The 21,921-nt window shown below is 48.9% G+C and overlaps 1 protein-coding gene across 1 annotated transcript in view; it reads right to left on the bottom strand.

The window, feature by feature from the left end:
- Positions 1-7,683: 7,683 nt before the first annotated feature.
- The window catches only part of LOC144142514 (nose resistant to fluoxetine protein 6-like), a 142,590-nt gene continuing 128,352 nt past the window's right edge, over positions 7,684-21,921 (bottom strand). Inside the window, exons 14-15 of the mRNA XM_077674082.1 lie at positions 13,398-13,540; positions 7,684-8,232 (exon numbers count right to left, since the gene is read on the bottom strand). Coding sequence (XP_077530208.1) covers positions 7,999-8,232; positions 13,398-13,540 — 377 coding nt within the window. The 3' untranslated portion in view covers positions 7,684-7,998. The remainder of the gene's footprint in view (positions 8,233-13,397; positions 13,541-21,921) is intronic.

Below are 21,921 nucleotides of genomic sequence, written 5' to 3' on the forward strand. Positions count from 1 at the left end.
ATTAGATTGATAGTTTGATTGACCTGGGAAGTGAGGCGTGCTATGAACGTGGTGTTAGCACGGTTGCTCTGTATGTATAGGCCTAAGATCATCAGGCATTTCACCTAGGGACGGGTTGTTCTGAACTCGGATTGTAATGTTCGGAGGAGAAGTGCCTCTGCTGGTACGTTTAGCAGGAACGATTAGTAGCTCCGTTTTTTCCTGTGAGCATTCAAGTCCAATACCACGAGCGTAGGTAGCGACGGCATCTGCTTCCGGTTGAAGGGTATCCTCACTGTGCCCATCACTGCCCCCGGTGGTCCATCGTGATGTCGTCGGCATAAAGGCTATGATGAAGGGATGGTATAGGTTATTCAACTGCTGGGGGAGATTACTCATCGCTATATTGAATAACAGCGGCGACAGGACAGCGCTTTGTGGGGTACCTATTGAGGGTAGGCGTATTCTGTCAGAGCGTAGGTCGTTGATCTGAAGGACTGAAGTGCGATCGGTTAGGAAATTGCGAATGTAATTATAAGCACGAGCCTCCGGGGCTAGGGCTGTCAGGTTTGGCAGAATGGCTTTGTGTGAGACTCGGTCGAAACCCTTTCGCAAATCGAGGGCGAGTATCGTTGCAGAGTCTACACGAGACTGGGGAGTTATAATGTCGTGCTTTAGTTGGAGGTGAACGCCCTGAGTGGACAGTCCGGCCCGAAAGCCGAACATGGTGTTGGGAAATTGTCCTCTGTGGGTGAGATGCTGTACCAAGAGCGCGTGAATGACATGTTGAAGGACCTTTCCTACACAAGAGGTGAGGGAGATGGGCCGCCGAGGTCTTCTTGGATGGCATGAAGGGGTTCTTCAGCGGCAAGAAAGCATGCTTCGACTGAAGATGTATCGGTGGCACGTGGCGGTGGCGTGGACCACGCCGTTACCATGGCAGCAGATTCTAGCTCCATGGTTAGGCTTTTCGGGCCTCGGGCATGACTGCTCCCTACAGATGGTCGATGAACAACGTGAAAGCGGTCAAATACGACACGTGAGGATTGAAATGATCCTGTAGACTCAGCTGAATACTGGGAACTGGGCGGTTCAGGTCACAGGGCCGATGGCCTGGTAATAAGAGCGTAGATTCCGGAGCTAGGGGGCATCCCTTGGAAAGACAGCGCAACTCCAGGCATGGTTGTATACCGCAGGTTATTATGAGTTACCACATTGTCCGCTTTCTCATGCTTTATTGATATGTATATCGTCACAAGACGACGATGAAGAGGGAAATGTATCGTAGTGGTATGGACCTACCCTCCACCGGCGAAGAAGCTCAGTGTGTGGGCACAGCAGAAACCGGCTCTGTGACGGCCGCCATGTTAATAATATAAATACATCGTTTACATCTTTCATGGTCTGTGTCTTTAGTCCTGCCACCTTGCAACGAAATAGTAGTCGTGTAGCTCGTTTCTTGCCCCCGTCCCTGATATTTGCAGCGTTCTTCCACACACGTTGAAGAAGTTGCATTGAGGAGAGGACTCGGTGCTCGCTACATCACGTGGTTATGTGTATTGTAGCCCTTCTTCATTTTTCAAATTTTCGGAGTACCCTATATGCATACACGGTCTCTTCACGACAACCTAACGCCGAGTTGTATACAGACGAAAGCCACGGAGTGTAGTTATAATAGAATCGTAGTTAGAAGATAACTGATATAAAGACGCTGAATTTCGCGAACGCGGGTTCCGCAGAAGCGCGTGAATATTATGACTATGGCGAAATACCGTGTGAAAGTAGCATACGTTCCTGCTTATAAAGCGTTTTGAATACCCCATTGTGGATATGTGGTATTGTGCTTGTGTGTCGACACTAACGATGATGACGAAAATAACTTTATTTCGACCGAGGCTGGGTGAAAGGAGGAAGGGGAAGTCGAAATCTTCTGGGATTCCTTCTTCTCAGATGTCGGCATGCAGTCCTTTGGCGCGAACGGCATCTTCAGCCACGGTTGGCCGGCCTTGAGGTGTGTTTCGGGGTCGGAGCTAAGCAAAAGGATCCGATACTGCTACGCATTGCTTATGGGTAAATGTGCTCGTAGAGTTCCTGGATGAGAATATAGCAAGCCCAAAGCATCTGAGCAAGTGTGTCTCGCTGTGTTAACCCCTTCCAGGTGTTTTTCTACAGTTCGGAATGAATGCGGCTGAATGTTGCAGGATTACAGAATACATTAGCCTGTAGCTGACGCTAGGGTACAGATTGACGTCCGGTAAACTTGGGATGCGCTGCAGGATATTTCTGGCACTCCACGCGATAGTTTTGTGTGATCTCCCGGTAGCTCACCAGCCCATCACTAGCCCGCTAGTCCCAGCCAGCAGCAACGTCAGGGTGATCTTAAGACCTGAAATTTCCGGTCACCTCATGAGCTAGTTCGCCGCCAATGGGAAGTGCGTTGGCAGGTTTCCACGTGACCTTGAGCATCCCATTCCTTGCACCGAACGTAAGCTGCGTAGTGCTGTGCTGGAGATACTGCCAATTTCATAGCTCGGAGGCTTGTTTTGGGGTGTTTCATGATGGTTTCAACCGTGGTAGAGGCGACGCAAGCACAATAGCTGCCTCTCTCCTTCCTCAGCGTGATGAGTGTGTATGACAGAGGCTGATGCCAGAGAGCTGCCGTTGGCTTCTAGTGCTACTATGGCCATGGAGCACGTAAAGTGGTAGTCAGCGACGCCGACATATGTCAGGGTCACCTCGAAAATGCTCGTTCAGGGCAGACGATCGGGCATGACGGCAATCCTGCTGGTGTATTGGGTTCATGTTGCTGGGTATGGGGGAGACGTAGCCCTTTTGAAGGTTAAGAGGGAGCGAAGGCCTGGTTCTATGTTGGCTGGCGTATGGCATACGACGTATCTGCAGTATAAGGAGGCCTGTATGACTGCCGGATATTTTCTGGTAACTGGCAGTACGCTGAACTTCGACGAGTTCTATTAGAGTATAATGGATGCCCATACCTACGAAACTTCGGTGAATACCGTGATGAGGGTGCCCATGGCCTGTATAGAGGCCTTGCTTAATCTATAGTCAAATTCTTTTTGTGCAGCTTTTTTGAGAGGAATGTATGAAGTGACGTACGTGATTCGACTTATAATAAGGCTTACACTAGCCAGGAGGGGTTGCGCTCATTAAAGGGGACATACAGACAAAATACAAGTTTATTTTATTCGAAAGATTTTCTGTTTTACAGTTCCCGCCGTGCTTCTCCGGAAGCAAATGATGTTGTCTCCTAAGAAATTAATCAATCTAGGTTAAAATTTTGCTTCTCCCGCCAAATCGTGCGTTTCCGTGACGGGAGCAGTGAAGTCATAAGTCATAGGAACTTCGACCGTGTCGTTCGGCTCTGCAGTCTTGCGTGCCGTCAGTCCTCCCAGATGGCGCTACCATACTCACGCACGGACCGTTGTCCGCCGTTGCTTTATTTTTGACTGTATTGACACCTGGCTTGTTTTTGTTATTTTAAAAGTAGTCGTTTCGGGAAACATGGGGTATCTTGGACTAACTGGGTCTCGTAAGACAACGACGCTTACGCTAGTCGGCCAGTGTCGTGTAAGACAACTCCAAAGTGGCAGAGTGCTGTGCAGCTAAAACAAGCATAGTGCGCCCAGTACGAACAGCAGTGCGGAACTTCTATGCTTACGTGTATTTTCATAACTTTTATTGTTTACCGCACCATTTTTACTACTGTAAAATAATTATACAGTACATTTAAGGGCAAATAGCTCGTTCGACAAGCTTATAAGCCGTGACTAACTGGCGTTTGCTTTTGCCGGCCTAAGCCAATCGTAGAGTTGGGCACATATGACATCATAGGTTCTGCTACGGGAAGTGAGCTAGTGGGTCGCATGGCCGTTTCCTTTTTTTGTAATTATATAGCTTACTTGAGCGAAGCGTGCGTAAAAAGTACTGTAAATATGATTGTAACGTGGCAATCTTTCGAATGAACGAAACTTGTGTTTTGTCTGCATGGCTCCTTTAAGTCCGTGGACACGTTTGCAATGCGTAATATAAAGCGGCTTGTTTGTAGGGAACGTACGGAGATGGGTTTGGCGGTCTCCGTATTAGTGCCTGATAGATGAATGCGGAATCCAAGTACACATGTGCATGGTACGCGGTGTAAGCAGAACGTCTGTAGTGGGAGTACCCGGGCACGGTCGTTTGCCGGGAGGACTGTAGAGAACAAGTTCAAAATTCTGCAGAGAACACATCAGACCGCGTTCTCCGACGTAAGCTTCCAATATGCCGACAGCTTGTTGTAGCCGGTCTTCTATTTAGGCATCGCTGCCTCCAGCGTATAAAATGTATTGCACATGCGCGGTATAGCAGACAGGACCGGAGGGTCTTTTATCATTGATACACTGAATAGAATGGCCTTTAAAGTACGCAAAGATGATTAAGAGTACGGGCACGAGATTATGCGGCCTGTCCTCCTTAAGCTAGCACTACGAATAATTGATAACTTATTCATTCGCTATTTCGTACATGCCCAAACCAGCGCCAGTCCCAACGTGGAGCTCCAGCCTTCTTTCCTGTTTACAAAGTGTTGCCCAATATCCATAAGGGTACGTGAAACACGTATCACCAGAGTCCTTCAAAGCATTGCCGGACTCTGGTATCACTTACTTTCCACAAGAGCAGTATGTATTGCGGCGTGAATTGTTACCTGCAGCTGGAAGAATCTTGAGTAGAATCATACTTTCTGGATCGGTAGCACTTGACAATGTTAATTGACAATAACAATTGAGGTATACTACTCCACTGAACATCATACCCAAAGTACGGAGCTGCGAGCAGATGTTGCCCACTTAAGACCTCATAAAGCTTGACGTAAGCCTTTCATCGCGGGCTGTCGCAAATCCGCATCGCCTCCTAACTCTTATTGGCATCAAACCTTCCCTAAAGAAGTTATAAACGGCAAAAAATGAGTGACTGCAGATACGGTCACGCCTATATCAGAGATGGGCCACCTGATTTTTAGCAAAAAACTAGCGAATCAAATGAAAGGAAGTATGTGAGCCAATAAAATACTTCAGCACGCGTGAAGCAAGTTCTCATGACTCTGTTGAAATGGTTAGCGATTTTTCGTCGTCATCATCACCGGCAGCGCAACAATTTAAATGGTATATAGCACAACGCTATAGACTGCGGAAAATCATAGGAAGAAAGTGGGGCGAGCTTTGTTTTAGCGACTGTAGTCCGAGCCGTTACGTTATTCTGCATCTTCAGAGGAAGGGCGTGTTCTACGTACATGCGAAGGTGCGGGCTACACGTGGGTTCACAGAGTGCTTTGACGGGGGTAGCCAACCTGGACCACAGGGCAACGCCTAGATTCTCACGGGGATCGGCTTACCCTGCCCGCGAAAACGTTGGGGCCAGTAATGTGGGTGGCAAGGTGCCCCGTACACATCTCTGGTATGCGTGCTCATTATAGGCGCTCCGCACCTGACATTACGGATGGCCTCTACACTCTGTACGTTATCCTGGAACAATTCTCAGAGGAGGGACAATGTCTGCGCCTGTCCGATGTATATAGCACGTAGGTGGGGATGCGCATGCATATATGTTGTAGGGATCGTGTGGAAAGGTTCTCAAATGTGCGTGGCGAGATTTCGTAGTGCTCCCTGGCTGTCCGCACGGACTGCAATGTGGTCGGTGTTATGCTGATGGAGTAAAATGGCTTATGTGATGACTTTAGTCTCTGCAGCGAAGGTGCGTACACACTCCGCTAGAGCCAACAGATGCTTTCGCCGTGGCATGTACCACGAATCGGGAGACAGTGCAGTGGATGTCGAGGGCGCGTTCCGGTAGGTGTTGAGCCCGGGTTACTCTGCGTTCTTAACTATATGGTGTTTGGTATGGGTAACATTTTGGTTCTTGGTATGCTTGCCTAGGTTGGTGGTCGTAGGGGGATCGTTGGGAAGTGGTCGGTGGGGTGCCCGAGGGTGCCAAGAATTATTCTGAGTTCGATGGAAATTTTCAGACGGTTGTTCTGGGCCTTATGCGACACTGAGGAGGATAGCGCCGTGTATTAATGCCGTAGTGGCGTAGAGAGGCACTTCCATTTTTGTACTGATCCATTTTCTGTGGAAGGCTACTATTTCGTTAGTTTTTGTCGTAGTAAGGCGCTGAAAGTGGTAGGTGTACATGACGCGTGAGTACACGAGGCCTTCGACTACTTTGCGTAGTTCGTGTTCTTTGAGCCCTTGGTGGTAACCCGCCATGCGTGGGAGAACATCGTCGACGCTGCCAGGTCACTGACTGAGAGAAATTTCGATCTCGAATTTCTTCACTCGAAGAACAAGAGACTGAAGATCCAATTCCAATCATCAAAAATTCACTGCATACATCATTGTACATTGCCCACAAGATAATGCAAGCATGAAAAAAGAATGAAGAAACCACAGCCTTTGCCAAAATATGTTTTATAGAAGTCCCGTGGTAAGTTCAACAGATACGCGACCTGTTTTAGCAGTTATCCACGAACGGTTGGTGCTCTGATCCCGCTTTCTATGGACAGTGTTGGCACTTCTTCTACGGTGATGTTTGTCGACGCCACCGCGACGGATATCTGCTCCTTACCATTGTAGTTTGCCTGAACATGGCTCCCAACCCTATTACGGCCATCAACATCACGACGGAAAAGTAGACATCCACCCAAGCAGAGCTCCTCGCAGTGCGGGATGCTCTGCTTCTCGAAAAATTACTTCCCACCCCGGGTTCAACCCAATGTAACGTCTACACTGATTCATCTGCTCCTGTCCGAGGGCATCGAAAAAAAACTTACGCCTAACGCACTTGAGTTATGAATCCAGATCCTAGTGGACATTTACCCCTGCCATGTTGATGGCGTCAACAGAGAACCTGGAATATGCTTGTACGCACCCCCTGCCTGTGCAATATCCCACTGCTCTGGCACCTTCCTCAGTGGCCAACCACCTCGCCAGTGGTCTTTGCGCACCGCGCACGCAGTCATACGCCCGTGCGGCACGGATGTCCCTGGCGGGTCGTCCCGCTTAGGTGAGGTCCTGATCCGACGACCTGGCTTAGGGGTGGCCCCCATGCTGGCTCTGACGAGAACCTGGCCATCTCACTACCATGTCCCGTTTGACTCGACGTGCTCCTTCTGCCTCGATCCTGTTGAGCAGGCTACGGCAGAGTATTTCGTGTGGAGCTGTTTTGCCCTGCAGAGACTAGGCCTCGTGCAGATCGCTTCGTGCAACTCGCGCCCCGGCCTTCGCCTCGTGAATGCAGGGTCGATATCACGGCCCACTTCTCCGATTTCTTCGGGAATCCGGAGTGTGTATGTATATCTAGTTTTTTTAGGTTAATTAGCAAACTTTAGCAAACATCCGCCTTAAAAAAGTGTAAAACACAACAGCTACGTGTAATTTAGACATTTGTTCTTGAAGGCCCCATTTAAACAAACTACCACTTTGTTTAATTACATAAAACTATCCTTTAAACAATTCACACAACTCAAACCCGTTCCCGAACGACGTTTTTACCGGAGAAAACTGAACGTATTTACAAACGTTCCAAACTGACGCTGCACAACGCCACCAGTGGAGCAGAGGGGCTCAAGCTGCAGAGTAATAGGTGTGTAACAGCACGCTAGCGTGAAGCGATACGATGAACTCAATGAAACAGTCGTAACAACCACAGGGTATTGTTTATTTGCTGTTGTTTTGGTCGGTACTGCCGCCAATCATACAGCAGGTTCCGCAACATCATAGGGAACCACTGAAAAGGTGGCTAGTAGGACACTACTGCCTCATTTGTCTTACTTCGTATCTGTAACAGAGGTTTGATCTTCGCGCTAAAACTGCAGCTCTTATTATTGAGTCAAGGGAACCTTTTGAATGAACCAAGCTTGTGTGTTGTCTTTACGGCACCTTCAAACAGACGGAGTCCTCTTTCAGAAAGGCAATCTATGTTCCTATGTATGATATCGGTGAAATGTTGAGGATGGACAAGCTTGTGTTACATGTAAGTTGCATTCGACTGGGTGTGCGCCTTTTCGCACTTGAAATCTTCTTTAGAATGGGTTCGCAGGTCGTCTTCAGCGGCCCCGACGTTTCTTCCAGGACTCTTTGACTTGGGACCACCGGCCTCGAAGACGAGCTTGCTCAGCTTTCCTGTGGGCGCCTCGCACACAAGGAAGAGGAGGTAGCCGAGGAGGAAGCTCCACACCGATACCGCGAAGAAGAGCGTGCACTGAAACGGCAGACAAAATTTTCGGTCCCACAAAAAATAGGAAATTCGCTTTTGCAGAAATCCCGGTGCACAACAAATTTCATTTACAAAGATATTGGCCGCGTGTCTGCTCGCTTCCTTGTGAATGTCGTCGAAAGACGATAGTCTCCTGCCGCCCCTGCCAAGTAAATGTCAATTCTCTCTAGCGCCCATCTGGGACTCTCTTTCTCTCGCCTATAGCTCCTCCCACGATAAACACAGTGGAGATTTCCTCAAGTCAATTCAATTTTCCCGCATTCCACTGCTCGCGCGCCATCTACTAGAACCTTTTGTTACGGTTGGACTTCCTGGAATGCTGCCCCAAAGGTGCGCCGCGAGCGCTTCTTGTTCTTTTGGGACCAAACATTTATTTCATGGAGTACTTTTTTTATTTGCAATCGCAAAACTCAAGCACCCATGTATTTTTAATTAGAAAAACGCGGCCAGTAGTACTGATGTACTTATGTTTTGCCTCAAATATGCCTAATGTGTGCTTTTAGCTCAACAACAATAACAAACATGAACGTTGCCACGGGATTTAGTAGTCTGGAAATGTTTAGCCGATATAAACGTTTCGTTCAACTATCATTTTACTTTCGGCCATGCGACTGAATAGAGGGAAAGAGACAGACGGACCAAAATTTTCGCGTTTAAGTAGCCCAAGAAAATATATCATCGTTAAAAAACTTGCTTTCTGCCAAATCTTTTCGCCGCGAAGCTGCAAAAGTGCGGGTAGTTCGGTGCACCTTGCCAAATGAGGTTCTTTTTGTTTATTTCTGGCATTTGCGCAGGCTAGGTACTGCGTAATGGGAATGAAGCCTATTCTCTTTTATAATGTTTTTTTTTCCGCTGACCTAAGTTTTTACATTTGTCCCGGGCCCATGCAAAGCTGTACGAAAATTGCGCGTTCTTACCAAAGCAAATGTGCTGCTCAACGACAGCGCTTTCTTCGTTTACGGTAACAGTGCGTGATACTATTCCAAATACTCAGAACTAACTGCCTTTGGCTGCAGTTTCGCCCCTAAACAAAGCACCTCTTCAGGAACTCAGCTTTATAAGCCTAACTATTTGATAAATGAACCATCTAGTTATTTTTACTTAATGGCTGTGGCCGCTTGCATTCATACGTATATTGACAGCGCAGCTGTTGTACAAGCAGTAAGTTCGTCGTTGCAGGAAAAAATACGAATAACATGCTGAGCACTCGTGAGCGCGTGCCTAGCGGCAACCGCCGAATGTTCCCGGGACGCCCACAATTTAGCAACAAAAATACTGGCGAAAACCAGGAGGTGCGAGAAAATACCGAGAGCTCGTGAGTGCATGCCTCACGGCGACCGCCGAGTTTCCGGCTCGCGCAGTGGCTCTACCAAAAGAAGAAAAAAATCACGCCATATCCACGGAATGAATGATGATAAGTGGGGCGAAGCTCGAGAGGGGGAGATCATCGGTAACCGTAACTCTCCCGTGAAAGTTCGCCCATTACATCATTAAGAAAGACGTAAGACTGTGTGCGTACATTGTACAAATCAACTTTTATTTTCGGAGTCAATGCTCCCAGGCCCAGACCTGGTGAAAGACCCCGCGCCATCGAGGACTACCCCGCACCTCCACCACAATTTGTCACGTAGGATGGGACACAACGGTAAAGAAAGAACTTTTATTTAGGGCGAACTTGTGCCCGAACAAGACAAGAGGAAACGAGCAAAGGTCCTTGCGTCTCGTTCGATCTCCGAGAACGACTGCCTGCGTTCGTGGCGTGATCTCTTGCGTGATCTCCCCCTCGCAGTGCACGTGCGCTCGCGCCTCCGTTGGCGAACACAGACAAGCTCGCGCTCCCGGTGCCGAGTTTGCGCTGCCGGTTGCAGCCGGTTCTTGCGCGTGCAACGCGGCCCACTTTGCGACATCTCCGAAAGCATGCGGCGGTCACGTACCACGAGACACAAGGGATGGACAGACCCATGACTTAAGGAGCTTTGCCCCTAAAAAATTGCACCATCTCCCCGAAGGGAACTATGTGGTGATGCAAAGCATGGGGTTTCCGTGTAGGTTCCACACCGGAGCATAACCGGCGCAGGCGGTGTCTCGGAGCAGACTGAACGCCGTGCGACGCACGAACCTGCTTTTATACACCTGGAGGAGAGGAGAATGGAGGAGAGACGCGCATGCGCAGTGTGGGTGTGGACGGCACAACAAGGGAGGGACATAGCCCCGACATTGAGAAGCCTCCTGGAGCGACAGTGTCGCCGGTGTCTTCCTGGGCCGGCACGAGACGAGCACGCTTCCTCTTTAAGGGCTCCTGGAGCGACAGTGTTGCCGGTGTCTTCCTCAGCCGGCACGACACGAGCCAAGCGGTGAGGAGGAGAGTGGCGTTATCACAGCTGGCGTGGAGAGGGGGACGGAGAGGAGAGGTGCGGACGCCGGATGCCGAGGGACGACGGAGGGTCGACTAAGAGATGCTTTGCATCTAAAAAAAAATTGGCCGCGTATCTGCTCCTTTAGTTGCAAATGTCGACAAAAGACGATAGTCTTTATCGACTTTTGCCAAGTAAATGCGTCCCTTCGCCTTCCCGCTCACCTATCATTTTGTTCCTCTTGTGTCGCGCTCCTCCCAAGGTAAAGACGCCAAAGGTTTGCTTAAATCATTTTAAATTTAACGCGTTCCACTTCTCCAGGCCGGGTGTCTCGATGCCAACGCTGCCGTACGGCGAGGATGCGCGTGAATCGAGGCGCCCTACTTCAACGTTTATAGAGCCGCATTTCCCTACTCCACGTGCGTTGCAAGAAGAACGCGGAACCTATCTAGTGGAACCTTTCGTAACTGTTGCTGGTTGATTTCTTAAAATGGCGCCAGAAACTCTAGTGGCGTGGGCGACAGCAGGCGACGGTGGAGTGAATTTTTTTCTGCAGTTGATGAAGTATTCAATTTCGCAAAAATCAAGCATATATGATTTTTTATAAAGGAACACTGCAAATATCACTTCTGTATTAATCTGTTGTCCTATATTTGCGTAATGTCTTGTTCTTCTTCAACAATGTTGACTAGTAGAAACATTACACCGGGCTTAGATGGGTAGATTTAGCTGTGACTATATAAGACTATTGCGCAGGCATTGTTTTACTTTGGCCGGGTGGATGAATCGAGTCACAGACAGACAGACAGACAAAAATTTCTGGGTTTTAAAACTCCAGCGCTGTCGTCAAGCGCTACCCCGCATGTACTGCTTCGCATGAGGAACACGGCGATATCGATGCGTATGACTATATGACTACTCCTAGCACAGTGCAAAGCGATGGCGGAACATGTTAATAAACAAAATGAAACTTCTACAAATGCGTGGTGATGTGTCCTTCAGTGCTTACGTATAAAAAAATCCTGCAGATTTTGGTTCAAGCCTTGCGCGACTTAGTGCAAGCTTCGCCAGTTGAGCTGGTGGAAGTCTACAATGCTGAGGATGACATTGCATCCACCACTCGCGGCGAAGAAGACGACGACCTCTTCGATGCACACAATTTCTAGCACCCCAATTACGCAAATAAACTATGATACTGAGACTTAACTATGTGTCCGCCAATGCTCACCTACAACACGTTCGCCAATCACGTCTTGCGCGTGAGAGCCAGCTTCCTTTATTTTTTAAATTTTATTGTAGAATCCAGATGCTGCCTTGCTCCTAGTTTAGCGAGCCGCGTCTACGATTTTTACCCCCGCACATCACAGAAACGAAAAAACTTGACCGGACCTTGCTGTATAGACTAAAAGGTACCACATTTCTCTTGGGTGGAATTTTCAGTGACCCTGTGACAAAATCCATTAGCAATAACTCTGTAGTATATGAAAAATCAGCCAGATGGAACTCGTTAGACATCGATCTTTGTAACTAGCTTACAAATGGAAAAGTTTAGATTAGAGGAAGCAAATTCTACCTAAAGTTAACCCATCAATTGCAATGGACAACATACCGCTGGGAAGAAGGGACTGTATGTATTTTATTTTAAATATATAAAACAAGAAACCCAAGCATCCGCAACAACGAGTTTTAAACCATTCAAATTTTGTTTGAAACCGATTACATTAAACTAATTTCTTGCCAGTTTCGAGCTCATTTCTCGTTTCTGGCCGCTTCTCGAAGTTTGATGACTCAGTGTATTGCAAAAGAACGTAATTTGATGATGCACCTACATAAAATTAAGTGCTATTCCAATAAGAACAAGCGACAACTTCGCAAGGTTTGCGCTATGCTGCATAAGTTAGAGAGACCTTAATTGCACTTTTCAAACACTGTGTGGTTTCCGATGCTTGAAGCGTAAAAACACAATTTTCAGCTCACTCAGTTAAATGCGGAGCGTACGATTGGTGGAAAACAGTGTAATTCTCATTTGAATTAGTGCATACTGTGAAAACATAGCTATTGGGCGATAGAAACAACCCGGTATTTGCACCGCTTGAAAAAGGCGGCAAAAAAGGTACAACGCGCCTGTGTCGTTTTCGGCCCGACATAATCATGGGCGCGTGTGCGCGTGAAATTTCTGGCAAGCCTAGAAAGGAGAAGTGTAAAAAGGAGCACACCAAGCATTTTCGGTCCTTTGACGTATCAGTAACCTACGAGGTATCTCTTTCATGCGGAGGGGGGGCCTACATCGGAAAACGGGGCAGATGCTTGAACGATAGGGCACACGACCCCGATTGGTCGTGCGCATTTTCTCACGCATTTTGACGAGTGCGCATGCGCGTCTTTCTGTGCGCAATTTTGAATTCTCGGCAGGAGCGATAGCACAGTGGTGAAGGAGCTTTTTTTCAAAAGCTCGTAAGGTACTTATGTTATAGAAAATGGCGAAAAGTGCCGCAGCGACAGGTCTGGGCTTCTGCACGCCCGTAAAATTTGTTTAGTAAGCCCCACTATAATTACGCCCATCTTACCCTTTTGTCTTCATTGTTTATTCGCCCATGCTCTTTGAAATAGGGCATGTATTTATATGAGACTATGCTTGTAAATAAATACTCTTACTAATGAGCCCTTCTCGCGTCGTCCTCCTCTTTTCGTTTCGTTGTGGCCTTTGTGTTCTAATTTCCGGAAAAATGTGTTTTACTAAACACAGTATTAGTCCAAGGTGTAAGGAACCCCACGAGGTTTGAGGAACTACCTTACCTGGTTAAACATTGAATACTGCAGACGCTCCGAGGACCTGTGCAGGAACACCTCGATGAAGGGAAGGTGGATGAGGTACACACCGAACGACAGCCTACTTAGAGGTACAAATGGCTTCCAGGCAAAGAAGTCGCGTACGAAGCCTGTGATGGAAAGAAACAAAATTAGCAAGTGTTTTGTTTTGGTATGAGCGGCCTCTAGATTAACTCTTAGAGCATCACGTCGCGTAGGTGTAATTAGCCTCTGCCCTGTCCCAATACTAGCCAGTTGCATCGAGACGCAATTGGCTAGATGAACCAAGCGCCGTCAAGAAATTTCAACAAACCACTAAGTGCGAAAATATCTTAGTATAAGCTAAGACGGCCCAAACACACGAAAATGACGAACAGATTTTGCTGAGAAACATAGACAAAATTATAGTGACCGTAAACAACTGCCACGCCTCATCTGGCGGTGTTCTGTTTTTCCATTTTAACAAGATACGAGGATAGCTAAGCGATATCATGGGGATTTATTGCCGTACAGTATTACGGCGTAAATGCTTTGGACAAATACTACGCAACTATGCTCTTGCTACGCGATATTGTACACAGAACCGTGCAAAATACAGTGAGCTCAATCCTTTTTCCTCTAGTGCCTCTTTTTCTCTTGTTCCCCTATTTCCCCCTTCCTCCTCGTAATAGCCTTGTGATGTTCAAAGTACGAGGTGAGTTGCGCCGAAGGTACACCATGGCTATGACGCGCGCCGTAGTTGGGGGCTCCATGCAGTTGATTTTGACCACCTGGGGAATTTTTAACCTGCGCCGAAATCTCGACAGAAAGTGTGTTCGCGTTTCGCCTCAATCCCAAAAGCGGCCACAGCGACGAGGATGGAACACGCGTCCTTGGGCTCGGCACCTTGGGCGTTACCTTCAACTGACGTCACTCACAGGATGCCGGGCTTTGTTGTCGCTACGAGAACACATTGCCTGCGCTGATGCGACCATATTTTTTTGTGGTTGTTGTTGTTGTTGTTATTTTTGTTGTGGCTTTTATGTGTTACCCTCCTCGGGGTTTTGATTCAAGTTACTCGAAAACTGGTATACTGTCCTAATAATCCGGGCAAGCAAACAACGACTAGTTTGTTCCCGCGGCGACACCGCCGCGTCTAGGTAGTTTCTTTCAGGGTGACCCGCAGCTCCATCGTACAGCCAGCCAAGGACGTAGACGGTGCAAGTTACGAGATAGGTGCGCTGTTAATTCCTTATTAAGTACTTTCGACTTGACTATGTATTGGACTGTGTGTGCAACGAATGGACCTTGCAACAGAACGGAATCGTGCCGCCCAGTAGTGATCTCACCGCGCGCACACTTTTAAGCGTGGAACGGTGAGCGGATTGCTTTGACGCACATGCTTAAAAGTGCTGGTAGGATGTACAATTTGGCTTTTAAGCAATGCCCATTTCCCCTCCAAGGCTTTTTCAGTTATGCGCTCATTTGATTAACGATCACCGCCGTACTGTGTACCTCACTTCTCGCGACAACTTCTCAGCAGGGTATGAAAGTGAGTTTTCAAAGCCTTCGGGGAGTGTTTAGACATGCCTATGTCACGTTTCAGGCGCGGTACTGTCGGCCGCACCGCGCGTAAACGGGCAGGTGCTGCCAGCAGCCTCCGCGGCCTCCCGGCGTAGAGAAATGAACGCTTAGTATCGCGGAGGACGTACCCTAGCACAAGTTTAGTGCGCAGCACTTAAGCATCCGCTACCATGGCTTGGCGGCGTCGCCGGCTTTATAACCGAGTGAACGAAGGGAACACCGAAGACAGAAGGAAAACGGAAGAGGAAAATGTGGCGAAGTGTCAGGGGGAGGGCGGTATGTCTAGCCGGCGGGAGACGCTGTCCGGCGGCGACGCGCTACGAGGTAACCGAGTGAACGAAGACGACACCGAGTATAATCCCGCAGGGAAGCGCAGGATTAAAGCATGCAAAAATTGTAAGGGGGAGGGCAATATGCCGAGGTCGTGCCACATAAGCCCAGCACACGCTGCGTGATGCACGTACATCCATGGTGCGTACATCGGGCCTTACGCTCCTCCCCGTTGCGTGGCTCATCCTTAGCATGTGACATTTGCGCGGAAGGTTGAAACACGATTGACAACAACATGCTCGGCGGCGGCGACGCGCTACGAGATAACGGCAGAAATGGGCACCCCGCGATGAGTTCGCTGACTTCATGATCACTTTCTGAGACGCGGCTGCTATGCGCCGTGATCTAGAAGACGGCAGTTTCCGCTGCGCACGTATTTAGCATTAGGGAGTACAGGCAAGGTAAATATAACTGGTAGCGAAGCTTCCATAGAAGCCCATACGTTCAGAAAATGTCGGCTCTTAAGCTGCTCATGGGGCTTAGCGCCCTCTGTGTGAGGAGGGAACACTTCCGGCGGAACAAAAAATAAACAGGATGTGACGCAATATCCGGTCAGAAAGTGACGTCATTTTGGTGGCATTAGCGGGAAAATTTGACTTCAAAACACCCTTAGCAGGACTCTGATCGCTGAGGGCTCATTTCATTGCCATCCGACGCAAGTTGGCGAGCCCTTGGCGTGTGTGCTTCAAGTCAACGCCAGCTTATACTCGTGACTAGAGAAACGCACTTTAGCATACTGTCGTATGATTCGCCTCGGTGTTTATAAAAGCATCTTGCATCTTCTCTGAACCTTTATTCTGTATTCATGCCTTCCACTGCTGTATAAAAGCAATCAGTTGTTTATTTTGATTGCAGCGGGTGGCAAACGTACACCCCCCCCCCCTTCCCGCCAACCGGAATTTTTTGTCTGCCTTGGGATACAGAGCCCAAAATGACACTTGACCAAAAGGTGCCCACTCCTTACCCCGATACCAATTTCTACCAACGCCACTGCTAAGTTTAATTGCGTCGCACATGCGCAGGTAGGCGTGCGTGCCTTAAGTATAGATCAAGGTTATATAATGCTTGCTCAGTTTGTGTACTTCTGTTCTAAGAGAAGAAATAACGCAAAGTCATGCTATAATCAAGACATTTGAGTTTTATTCCAGGATGAACATAAAACAAATTTACCACACTGCACAAAATGAGCACATACAATAAGTACAAAATGTTCGTGGGCACTACATGCATTATGATTTTCCTTACGCGCCGAAAAATTGACTTTACCCGTAACACATAGCATTATGAGCAATGAAAGCGTCAACAGCAGAACTACTTCGAAACAAGAGAAAAGAACTAGGCACTGCATCTTGACGTAGAAAACCGGGCCGCAGGAATGCCGATTCACGAAAGTGCAGCGAGCACACTGCAGCTGTCCCGGCGTCTTATCAAGTAGACAAGGGTTTCTACAGAAGTTCACTCAGCATTCACGCCTGCAATTTCCTGGTTGCATTATTAGGCAAGTGTCGCAACAGATAAGTAAAAAGAGGAAAAATGGATCAATGCAAACGAAAGCGACGGCAGTATGTAAAAGCACATAGCAGGAAAGATCTGGCAGCAGCGCAGCACAGAGCAGCACAACACAGTACTGCGATGGAAATAATGCTTGCGCATACAAGTGCGGGAAGCAACGAGCACTACAAGCGTTGTAATGCAATAGAGAAGACACTGAGATAGACAATTAGAGCGACTCGTTTAAATTCGAGTGGTACTACGCCGAGAAGTCCTAGAGTAATTGACACAACTTGCTCTGAGACAGCCTGAGCTGAAATCAAGAGATAACTGTGACATAACAAAGCTTTAGACCCATTTTTTTTCGAAGCACCACCACGTCCCCTTACACAACCCCCGTGCACATATTAACAGTACAATAGTTTCGCGTTACCTGTGGAAATGAGAGGAAAATGGTGCAGTAAAACGCCAGAGGTGTACGGGAGTTGCTGTTGCAACTTGTACAGCACATCGTTTCTGTAGGTACCGACGAAAGCGCTCCGCTCCAACCGTTGGCAGCATCGTCCCGTAGTTCACCGTGCCTGCCGGGCATGGAACTAAACGTGTTCACCGACGATACAACGCACCTCGCAAGTCCACGCACGGCAAAAATTAAGTTCACACCAAATTAACAAGGAAAAACGAATGCAAATGTGCACCACCAAAACACACGAGGGGCGTTTCCTAGCAGACGAACTTTAGGAGCGCCTTTCCGATCACTACAAGGACTGCATCACAAAGCAATGACATGTGCCATTCTTCAGAGGGCGCTACAAAAAAGGTTTTTGAGAATGAACGGCATTTTCATAAATTATTTATACACTGTGCCTAAATAAATGTGATTCAGAAATAAATATAGTTCGTAAAATATAATTGTTGTTTTATTGTTGAACAAAACTTGGTTTTTTGTTACTAGTGTTTGTTCCCTCCTCACCTAGTCGCGCTTCAATCGCCACTCCCATAAGCCTCCATGCTGATGTCGCTGGCAATAGGTTCTGAACCGCTTTTTGCCCGAACCTTCGCTACCATTTATATTTACCTTGGTACAGGCGTTATTCAATGAAAAGTTTAGTGGGCGATTTCTCCGCCTGGCAACACCGAAAACCGCCATGTCGGTGGCCACCGTGCCAGCGCATGCGCTTTGCGCCCGCGTCTGGACGAAAAAAAATACCAGCGCACATCGTCTGCTGCGTTTCAACCAGATTATCGGTACTGGCGTCAACAGATATATTATTCGCAATCAGATTAAGTGGTGGCGCTCTACCCACCCTCGAGCACTTCGAATTCACGGAGGATGAAACCGCGGCTGCGAACGGCAGCAAAAGTCCGACGCTGCATTTGGCTGCCGCCGCGCATGTCGACGCAAGTGCACGCGCACCGCATCCACGACTTTATGTCTGGTACGTGCCCTCTAATACGTGGTTGAGTACAAAAACCGAATAATTTCTTTGGAGAAATGGTTCACGCGTACACCGGTTTAGCGCTGGCTTTCTCGTGCGCTAAATGTTTCACACCCAGCAAAACAACTCATGTCTGACGTTAGAGCGACGCGGCTGGCAATCAGCCCATCTGCGGCGGCTCCTTCATACGCGTCTGGCGATAGGTAGATCGTACTGTGCTGCACTCAACAGCACTTGGCGTCGAGGTATTATTTTGCGTTCAGAGGGCAACCGTTTGGTGATGATGCAGTTCCTGCTGTCGAACGGACCACTGCGCTCACGTTGCAACCTTCGTGCCACGACCGACTCGGACTCGCTCGTAGGTGTGCGCGGAGTTTGGGATTGAATTGCTTGAATTGGTTGAATGGGGGTGTCACACTCATGATCGGAATCGTGACATCTCGCGTGACCAACGCTATCGCGGCACAACTGACTATCGAATCACTCGCACACGCCTTGCACGGGAACCAAAGGTCACTCGCGGCCGGCGGCCGGCCTGGCCGCCATGAAGGCATGGAGAAGAGGGGTGCCTGATCTAGGGGCCGGGCGCACAACGACGCCTTGGCAACAGACGCTTGGCCACAGATATGGCGGCGCACTCGCACGGTTACCTGCATGTATTCCACGCTATTGAATAGAGGCTATAGTAATCCTCAGTCATTTGTTGCACCGCACTAAGATACCCTTTCGCGCATAGGGAACTTCTTTTTCGCGGTCAAAATGACCTTGAACAACAGCAGCGACAAGCTGTTGCTGTCGCGGCCTGCGCCGGTTCGGGTCGCTCCATGGGCCTTGCGGGCAGCCATGGCCGGCGTGTGGGTGGAGCCTTTTCGCGTGCAGGAAACACTTTGTGATTATCTGCTTTACCAATTTCTTGCGAACGACGCGCGAAGTACACAAATTTAGCTCAGCGATTGCCGTAGCCCACAAACACCGCGTTCGGGAGCATACGTGCTGCTACACAACCATGTTCAAATTATGTGCGGGCAGCCCTACCACAATCGATACGCTATAAAGTCCACAACTTATCAAATGATGCTTCAAAGACTGAGAATTAACTTTAGCGCCAAAAGTAAACACGAAAAAATATGCATAAAATCACAGAATTTCTTAGTAATGCGTAACTTTCTTATGGCCCCCGCACGGGGCACCTTGAGCAATCTTGGTGACGGTACTGGCGATACCGCGGACCCCGAGCCCCCAAACATACGCTGGATCCAACCGTGGCAATGTGTTTATAGGTGAAGGGTTAGAAACCATGAACGGTGGCCGTCGGAGCCCAGGTCAAGCTCCGGCGGATGGGCTCCCTGTCTGTTCACCAGGCAGGGAGCTCCGGGACCTCTTTGGCTACCAGGGTAAGGTCAAAGAAGAAAGTACCCCCGTCTCCCTGCTTCCCAATGTATCATATGGCATTTTCCAAACCCCCCCCCAAACGTGATCGGCCCCCGAAAAGGGGCCGCACCGAAGCTTCATTCCCACCCTTGCCAACAATTGCATCCCAAAAGCCAGATAACTATCCGCGCTTCTTGATTGTTGAATCTCTTGACAAGTCAAATCCCATCTCCTCCCAGTCAGTGTTCCTTATCACCAAATTCCTTGAAAGCATCCTTGGCAAGTCTTTCCAAGCCAAGAAACTGAGAACCGGCGAAGTTCTGGTCGAGGTGAACACTCACCAGCAAGCCACAAGCCTCCTTACCCAGAATCGCATGGCAGATCTGGACATCAGAGTCACACCCCACCGTAGCCTCAATAGCTCTCAGGGTGTGATTTCTGAGCCAGATCTGATAAATGAGACGGAAGCCGATCTGCTCGAAGGTCTGAAAGGCGAGGGCGTGACGGCAGTGAGGCGCATCACCATGCGGCGAGATGATAAGCAAATCATGACAAAGCATATAATCTTGACATTTGACCGTTCCACACTCCCCGAATCCATCAAAGCAGGTTTCATTCACTGTTCTGTCCGGCCTTACATCCCGAACCCGCGGCGCTGTTTCAAGTGCCAACGGTTCGGGCATGGCACCACCTCCTGTCGCGGCAAAACAACGTGTGCAAAATGTTCATCCCAAGATCATGATACAGATAACTGCCAGGCTCAACAATTAATGTGCAGCAACTGTCATGGACCTCATGCTGCGTACTCCCGCACGTGTGAAAGGTTCCAGATGGAAAAGAAAATAATAAATCTCAAAATCACTGAAAACATCACCTTCCCAGAGGCGCGGAAGAGGTTCGCCTCTTTTCCCCTGGGGAGGTACGCCGACGCAGCTCGCCGGGGGGCGGAGCGGCGTCTTGTTTCGGCGGGGACCCAGTACCGAGAGTCGGACTTGGTCCCGCCCCCGCCCCCCCCTGGGTTGCCTCTTGCAGCCCAACCCGCCTCCGCACCGCTCGCTGAGCCAGCAGCGGCCGTGGTGGCATCCACGTCCGGTGGGGATGCTGCTGCACACACCGTTTCCTCCTCTCCACCGGCCCGAAGCACACGCAAGGGCCCGGACGAGATGGAGACGGAGGCAGTCGCAGCGACCCCCTCCCCTGCCTCACTGCCTGTGCCACCTGTCGTGCTCCCCACGCCTTCGGCACTGGCAGCGCAGGCAAAGAACGCCCGAAAGGGTACCACGTCAAGGGGGCCCAGTCCGCTGGGCACCCCCTTGCCATCAGATGACGACATGGACGTCGAGCCCTTCCGGCTTTCATCGCAGCGGAAGGAACGGGCTGCGACGTCCAGGTCAGTAGAGAAGGCCAGAAAGCCCCTCCCAAGAGTGCAAGCCCCGAAAGACCCTACATAATCACTCTCCAGTAGCTCTAACATATCATAATGGGAAGAGAAAACATAGATCAATGGAACTGCAGAGGCCTTCTGAATAATCTTGACGACGTGCATGAGATTCTGCATGCCAACCAGCCAAGTTTAATGTGTGTCCAGGAAACACATCTGAATTCCAAACACACAAATTTCTTGAATAGTTACCTGGTATACAGGAAAGACAGGGATGGCTACACACACTCTTCTGGCGGTGTGGCCATAATCGCCCGAAAATCCTTAGCATGCCACCCTGTCACCTTGAATACTGTCCTTGAGGCTGTAGCAATACGCTTAATAATATTTAATAGGTTGATAACGGTATGCTCCATCTACATTCCTCCTGATGTTACACTTTTGAGCTCTGACTTCGAGGCGCTGGTTGACCAGCTGCCCGAACCGTACATTCTAACAGGCGACCTTAATGCTCACAATTATCTTTGGGGCTCTTCTCGTACGGATGCCCGGGGTCGCCTGATAGAGAGGTTTCTTACATCCTCTGGAGCATGCCTTTTCAACAATAAACAGCCTACATATCATAACATAGGACACAACACATACTCATGTCTTGACTTGGCTATTGGTTCGGCAATTCTCTTTCCATGTCTTGAGTGGGGTGTGGGCACTGACCCATATGGTAGTGACCATTTCCCTACTTCATTAACGTACATAGGTACAGGCCCGAGCAGTCCATCTTCCCATAAAAGGTTTAATGAAGCAAGAGCTACCTGGAATACATTTACAGAGACATCCCAACTACACCACACATCCATAGGACACCTACACGTTGAAGAAGCTACCCAACTGCTCACGGCGCACATCCTCGACGCCGCCGAAAAGTCCATTCCCCACG

The sequence above is a fragment of the Haemaphysalis longicornis genome, unplaced genomic scaffold, assembly GCF_048455015.1.
Source record: "Haemaphysalis longicornis isolate Haplotype H1 unplaced genomic scaffold, Haemaphysalis longicornis Haplotype H1 scaffold_1, whole genome shotgun sequence".
Lineage (NCBI taxonomy): Eukaryota > Metazoa > Arthropoda > Arachnida > Ixodida > Ixodidae > Haemaphysalis > Haemaphysalis longicornis.